Source organism: Danio aesculapii, chromosome 21, assembly GCF_903798145.1.
Source record: "Danio aesculapii chromosome 21, fDanAes4.1, whole genome shotgun sequence".
NCBI classification, from domain to species: Eukaryota; Metazoa; Chordata; class Actinopteri; order Cypriniformes; family Danionidae; genus Danio; species Danio aesculapii.
Window position 1 is genome coordinate 44801872 of NC_079455.1, and position 7500 is coordinate 44809371.

The following is a 7500-nucleotide window of genomic DNA, read 5'->3' on the forward strand; positions in this document are numbered from 1 at the left end:
TGATATATTTTGACAAAATCTATATGTATATGGCACAAATTATACATCCATTTAAATATTTATGCAATAAAATAGTTTTGAATAGTTTGTTTTATGTACAGTACAGATTTTACTGTTTATAACACACACTCACACACACACACACACACACACACTTTTATTATTTGATTAATCACGATTAATCTTTGCCCTGCACTAATTCTGATATACGCACAATGTAAACAGCTGATTGAATTCATTCAGAATAACAATAATAATAGAAACAATGGAACGGATAGCTTGATGAAGAATAATGAATATACCTTATAATAATAATAACAATAATAATAATCTTAATAGCTTACTGTAAACGACACAAACCGGGCAGTGGCGTCTTTTACCTGCTGGAAATCAACATTATTCACCCTCATGTGAAATTGTAATTCTTTTATATCAAAATATTTCCCAAGTGATGATCATTTGCATTTAAAGCCACGGGCTACTAAAACAGCTACACTGAACTCAGACACCAAAATGGGCAGATTCTGGAGGCTATAATAAATCATCTGATGGGTGTTTTGAGCTGAGACTTTACAGACACATTCTGGAGACACCAAAGGCTTATCTTATACTTGTAAAAAGGGTGCCCTTTAAAAGAAAATACACATTTAAAAGCCCTTCTCAGGAGATAAAAACAGAAACACTTGGGAAATATTTGAACAATAACTAAAATTTCACATCAAGGCGAATATTTATTCCAGTATTACATTCCTAAAAGTGTCCGTCCTCAGGAAAGGGTTCGATTCTTTTTGTCTCCTGAATCTGGTTTTGTCGATCCAGGCTGGGTTAAGTGTTCATCTGATCTCAGCTCAGTGGATAACGAGGAAACAGTTTATCTGTGGCAGAATTCTCAGTGTTTTGGACCAGTTTTTTGGTTGTTTTTGGTTAGACCTGCAGGATTATCAATGTTTTGGAGCACTTTTTTTGGGTTGTTTTTGGTCAGACCTGCAGGATTCTCAGTGTTATGGACCATTCTTTGGTCAGACCGGCAGGATTCTCAGTGTTTTTGGTTGTTTTTGATCAGACCTGCAGGATTCTCAGTGTTATGGACCATTCTTTGGTCAGACCGGCAGGATTCTCAGTGTTTTTGGTTGTTTTTGGTCAGACCTGCAGGATTCTCAGTGTTATGGACCATTCTTTGGTCAGACCGGCAGGATTCTCAGTGTTTTTGGTTGTTTTTGGTCAGACCTGCAGGATTCTCAGTGTTATGGACCATTCTTTGGTCAGACCGGCAGGATTCTCAGTGTTTTTGGTTGTTTTTGGTCAGACCTGCAGGATTCTCAGTGTTATGGACCATTCTTTGGTCAGACCGGCAGGATTCTCAGTGTTTTTGGTTGTTTTTGGTCAGACCGGCAGGATTCTCAGTGTTTTTGGTTGTTTTTGGTCAGACCTGCAGGATTCTCAGTGTTATGGACCATTTTTTGGTTAGACCTGCAGGATTCTCAGTGTTTTTGGTTGTTTTTGGTCAGACCTGCAGGATTCTCAGTGTTTTGGGTTGTTTTTGGTCAGACCTGCAGGATTCTCAGTGTTTTGGAGCAGTTTTTTGGTTGTTTTTGGTCAGACCTGCAGGATTCTCAGTGTTTTTGGTTGTTTTTGGTCAGACCTGCAGGATTCTCAGTGTTATGGACCATTTCTTGGTCAGACCTGCAGGATTCTCAGTGTTTTTGGTCAGACCTGTGTGATCTGCTTCTCTGTGGGTTTGGATTCATCCTGTTCTTCTTCAATATCTTCACTCACCGTCAGTTTCAGGCTTTCCAGAGTCTGCCGTGATTCTTTCCTCCTGCAAACACAACAAACCACATCAGTTCATCAACAACACTTTTTTCTATTTTCTTATATAATATTTTAGGTGTTTATGGTGACATATGTACATACAGATGGCGACAAAATGATTCGCCCTCCTGTGAAACTGTAATTCTTTGTGATGTTTAAGAATCTAACACATTTTTTCCAAGACATTTTAATAAATAATGTCCATTTTCTTTCATCTTTGCCATCTAAATAATATTTTACTAATTATTTTCTGAACAACGGTGATCTCTGATCCCTCAGGCGGCGCTGCATCAAGAATCCTAATTCATCTTTAAGCTAGATCACCACATGAGCTCAGGACTACTGCCGCAAACCTTTGTCAAGTACCACAATGCAACGTTACATCCACAAATGCCAGTGAAAACTGTACTGTGCCAAAAGGAAGCCCTATGTTAACAGTGTCCAGAAGCGCAGTCGGCTTCTCTGGGCTTGGAGGCATCTGGGATGCACCATCACACAGTGTAAATGTGCACTCTGATGAATCAGCATTACAGGTGTGAAAAAAATGGATGCTGTGTGCTCCGGACCAAAGAAGACAAGGATCATCCAGACTGTAACCAGCAACAAGTCCAGAAGCCAGGATCTGTCATGGTATGGGGTTGTGTGAGCACCCTTGGCCCTTCTGTAATGGCACCATTAATGCTGAACAGTACAGAGAGATCTTGGAGCACAACATGCTGCCTTCCTTTCCAGGTAAGACAATGCTAAACCACATTCTGCACACATTAGAGTCCTGCTGCGGAGCCAGAAGATGCAGGTACTTGACTGGCCTGCCAGCAGTCCCGACCTGTCTCCAATAGAGAATGTGTGACCATTTTGAAGCGCAAAATACAACAGAAGAGCCTGTACTGTTGGCCACCTTAAGACTAGTTTGAGGGAAGAATGGGACATGTGTGTGTGTGTGTGTATTTATAGATGTGTATGTGTGTGTGCGTGTCAGTACTTGTTGCTGAGCTGCTGGTCCAGTAGTTGTCTCTGTAAGCGGCTGTTTGCTTCTCTCTCCTCCATCAGTTCCCTCTGTGTGTGTCGGTGCTGAACGTCTCGCCGACTCGCTTCTTCTTCAGCCTCGTTCAGCTGACGCTTCAGTGAGCGGATGCGCTGAGTCATCTAAACACACACACACACACACACAGTATATTATACTGCATTTTTATAAATATACAGTATTTACAATGCTTTCCCTCAAGCATTTGACTTTAATAATAATCTCTGATTGTTAGCTGTAGTTTATATTCTGTTGTTTATTGTGGGATGATTAATTAACATGATGAATGCAGAATATTTGCTTGTGTTCTGTGGTCGTGTTGTTTTGTGAGTGTTGGAGCATTTTTCAGACAAGATAATTGATTTGAGCTTCAGCCTGTGTGTTAACAGTTTTAAACTGGGATATTTAAGTGGACTCATGTGTTCAAGCAATTGAGGAACACTGTAATCTTTTAACACTGTGGCTCAGCACTGGCTTTGTGCTGATGGGTTCCAGTTTAGCTCTGATATCGTGAGCTGTGTCTCCCTCTGCTGGAGAGAGAGAGAGAGTGTGTGTGTGTGTGTGTGTGTGTGTCATACCAGCTCCCTCTGTTCAGTGGAGATCTTGTGCTCCTCCTCCATCTGCTCCGTCAGCTCATGAATCTTCCTCTCCAGTTTACTGATGGTGTTTGTCAGAGCCACTTTATTCCTGAAGAGACACAGATCAGGTCAAGACTCAGGAACATCTCACATGTTCTTCAACAAGTGTGCAACAAAACTGTCTGTGTTCTCTCACAAAACCCTTACGCTTCTCTGAAAACAAAACACATTCTCCTGCATAATGTCTGCATCGCCTTTACAATCTAGTGTCTTGAGGAACTCTCACTTAACTGTTGGGTTCTCTTTAAAATGCTGGGTTCTCTTCTCTTCCTCAAACTGTTGGGTTCTCTTCTCTTCCTCAAACTGTTGGGTTCTCTCACTCAAACTGTTGGGTTCTCTTCTCTTCCTCAAACTGTTGGGTTCTCTCACTCAAACTGTTGGGTTCTCTTCTCTTCCTCAAACTGTTGGGTTCTCTCACTCAAACTGTTGGGTTCTCTTTAAAATGCTGGGTTCTCTTCTCTTCCTCAAACTGTTGGGTTCTCTCACTCAAACTGTTGGGTTCTCTTCTCTTCCTCAAACTGTTGGGTTCTCTCACTCAAACTGTTGGGTTCTCTTCTCTTCCTCAAACTGTTGGGTTCTCTCACTCAAACTGTTGGGTTCTCTTTAAAATGCTGGGTTCTCTTCTCTTCCTCAAACTGTTGGGTTCTGTTCTCTCCCTCAACTGTTGGGTTCTCTTTAAAACTGTTGGGTTCTCTTCTCTTCCTCAAACTGTTGGGTTCTCTCCCTCAACTGTTGGGTTCTCTTTAAAACTGTTGGGTTCTCTTCTCTTCCTCAAACTGTTGGGTTCTGTTCTCTCCCTCAACTGTTGGGTTCTCTTTAAAACTGTTGGGTTCTCTTCTCTTCCTCAAACTGTTGGGTTCTCTCACTCAAACTGTTGGGTTCTCTTCTCTTCCTCAAACTGTTGGGTTCTCTTCTCTTCCTCAAACTGTTGGGTTCTCTTTAAAACTGTTGGGTTCTCTTCCTCAAACTGTTGGGTTCTCTCCCTCAACTGTTGGGTTCTCTTTAAAACTGTTGGGTTCTCTTCTCTTCCTCAAACTGTTGGGTTCTGTTCTCTCCCTCAACTGTTGGGTTCTCTTTAAAACTGTTGGGTTCTCTTCTCTTCCTCAAACTGTTGGGTTCTCTCACTCAAACTGTTGGGTTCTCTTCTCTTCCTCAAACTGTTGGGTTCTCTCACTCAAACTGTTGGGTTCTCTTTAAAATGCTGGGTTCTCTTCTCTTCCTCAAACTGTTGGGTTCTGTTCTCTCCCTCAACTGTTGGGTTCTCTTTAAAACTGTTGGGTTCTCTTCTCTTCCTCAAACTGTTGGGTTCTGTTCTCTCCCTCAAACTGTTGGGTTCTCTCACTCAAACTGTTGGGTTCTCTTCTCTTCCTCAAACTGTTGGGTTCTCTTTAAAACTGTTGGGTTCTCTTCTCTTCCTCAAACTGTTGGGTTCTGTTCTCTCCCTCAAACTGTTGGGTTCTCTCACTCAAACTGTTGGGTTCTCTTCTCTCCCTCAAACTGTTGGGTTCTCTCACTCAAACTGTTGGGTTCTCTTCTCTTCCTCAAACTGTTGGGTTCTCTTTAAAACTGTTGGGTTCTCTTCTCTTCCTCAAACTGTTGGGTTCTCTCCCTCAACTGTTGGGTTCTCTTTAAAACTGCTGGGTTCTCTTCTCTTCCTTAAACTGTTGGGTTCTCTCCCTCAACTGTTGGGTTCTCTTTAAAACTGTTGGGTTCTCTTCTCTTCCTCAAACTGTTGGCTTCTCTTTAAAACTGTTGGGTTTTCTCCCTCAAACTGTTGGGTTCTCTCCCTCAAACTGCTGGGTTCTCTTTAAAACTGTTGGGTTGTTTTTAAAATGTTGGGTTCTCTCCCTCAACTGTTGGGTTCTCTTTAAAACTGTTGGGTTCTTTTTAAAATGTTGGGTTCTCTCCCTCAACTGTTGGGTTCTCTTTAAAACTGTTGGGTTCTCTTCTCTTCCTCAAACTGTTGGGTTCTCTTTAAAACTGTTGGGTTCTCTTTAAAACTGTTGGGTTCTCTCCCTCAACTGTTGGGTTCTCTTTAAAACTGTTGGGTTCTCTTCTCTTCCTCAAACTGTTGGGTTCTCTTTAAAACTGTTGGGTTCTCTTCTCTTCCTCAAACTGTTGGGTTCTCTCCCTCAACTGTTGGGTTCTCTTTAAAACTGCTGGGTTCTCTTCTCTTCCTCAAACTGTTGGGTTCTCTCCCTCAACTGTTGGGTTCTCTTTAAAACTGTTGGGTTCTCTTCTCTTCCTCAAACTGTTGGCTTCTCTTTAAAACTGTTGGGTTTTCTCCCTCAAACTGTTGGGTTCTCTCCCTCAAACTGCTGGGTTCTCTTTAAAACTGTTGGGTTCTTTTTAAAATGTTGGGTTCTCTCCCTCAACTGTTGGGTTCTCTTTAAAACTGTTGGGTTCTTTTTAAAATGTTGGGTTCTCTCCCTCAACTGTTGGGTTCTCTTTAAAACTGTTGGGTTCTTTTTAAAATGTTGGGTTCTCTTCTCTTTCTTAAACTGTTGGGTTCTCTTCTCTCCCTCAAACTGTTGGGTTCTTTTTAAAATGTTGGGTTCTCTTCATCAACTTGTTGGGTTCTCTCACTCAAACTGTTTGGTTCTCTTTTCTGTTCTAAACTTTTGTGTTCTCTCTTAAAACTAATGGGTTCTTTCCTAAAACCGTTGGGTTTTCTCCCCTTAAATTGTTGATACTAATGGGTTCTTCCGCAAATTCCTGGGTTACCTCCAAAAACGTCTGGGTTCTTTCCCCAAACGTTTGTGTTCTCTCCAAACCCTTTTGGCTCTCTCCCTCAAAAACTAATAGCTTCTTACCGAAAACCTCTGGGTTCTTTCTCAAAACTACAGGGTTCTCAAGAGGGAGGACATCATGAATCATGAAATCCGAAATGCCGTAACAACTAAATGATAAGCAAAGATGTCGAGTGTGTGTGTGTGTGTGTGTGTGTGTGTTTGTGTGTCTGACCTCTCCTCTGCCCGCAGTGTGTTCTCCAGTTCTTTAGCTTTGATTTCAGCTCTAGTGATGGAATCGACCTCGACTCTGTTGTTCTGCAGTTCCTCCACTTCACTGCGCAGATCTCTCAGCTGAAAACAGCATCATCACCATCAGCATCTTCATCGTTTATCATAAGAGAAACTCATCATCATCATATTTAATAACTCAGACCTGTCTCTCCAGGATGGCCTTGTCACACTCCAACTGGTCATTCAGATCTTTCTCCTGGATGAGTTTCATCTGCAGCTGCTCAGACTGAGAAACACACACACACACACACACATTCACACATTATTCTCTTTCACACACACATCTAGTTTCCTCAGGATTGATCTACAGTAGTAAATGCTCTGATATATTTTTTCTGATTTAATTCCCCCCATTAATCAGACCTGATCGAGGGCTCTCTTGTGTTTGGCAGCCCATCTCTGCTCATTCTCATGAAGCTCCTCCAGATCTCCCTCCAGATCGATGATGTTCTCCTAAAACACAGACATACACCTGTCAGCATTTATTCAGAAGCAGATGTCTGTGTGTGTGTGTGTGTGTGTGTGTACCTGTGTGAGTTTGAGCTGTTTGGCGAGCTCGTCTCTGCTCTGGCTGAGCGTCTGCAGCTCCATGCGCAGATCCTCCACGGTTCTCTCCGCCTGCTTACACTGAAGCTGCACTCGCTCCCGCAGCTGGATCTCTTCCTCTAGAGTCTGCTCTTTATCACTGAGCTTATCAGACACCTGCACACAACACAGCAGATCAGATTTTTACAGAAGAACATCATTTATTTACAGTAGAAACTTTAGTTTATTGATTTGATTTGTTTATTTGGCAGGGACAGTGTCCATTAATTAGCATTGCGGCAGATGCAACAGAATTAGCCAAAAAACAATGCAATATCTACACAATGAATCAAGCATAACTAAGAAGCACTACAATGGACATAGTTAAATAGATCTTAATACAATGGATATAAACTAAATGAACTAAAACACCAACATTATTTAAAGGAGAGCCTTTTATAAATGTATTTAAAACATA

The 7500-nt window shown here is 41.7% G+C and overlaps 1 protein-coding gene across 5 annotated transcripts in view; it reads right to left on the reverse strand.

Annotated features, from left to right (window-relative positions):
- The window catches only part of LOC130214777 (cingulin-like protein 1), a 74571-nt gene that overhangs the window by 763 nt on the left and 66308 nt on the right, over positions 1–7500 (reverse strand). Inside the window, exons 13-20 of one of the 5 annotated variants that reach the window (XR_008835634.1) lie at positions 7026–7199; positions 6861–6950; positions 6640–6723; positions 6439–6557; positions 3415–3523; positions 2795–2958; positions 1551–1819; positions 1–1510 (exon numbers count right to left, since the gene is read on the reverse strand). The exon at positions 1–1510 is cut by the window's left edge and continues 763 nt beyond it. Coding sequence is in view for 2 of the 5 variants with exons in the window: in XM_056446597.1 (XP_056302572.1) it covers positions 1637–1642; positions 1714–1819; positions 2795–2958; positions 3415–3523; positions 6439–6557; positions 6640–6723; positions 6861–6950; positions 7026–7199 (852 nt within the window). In the remaining 3 variants the exon portion in view is untranslated. Of the gene's footprint in view, positions 1820–2794; positions 2959–3414; positions 3524–6438; positions 6558–6639; positions 6724–6860; positions 6951–7025; positions 7200–7500 lie in introns of all 5 variants that reach the window. The other 4 variants (XR_008835632.1, XR_008835633.1, XM_056446597.1 and 1 more) reach the window with 4 other exon arrangements.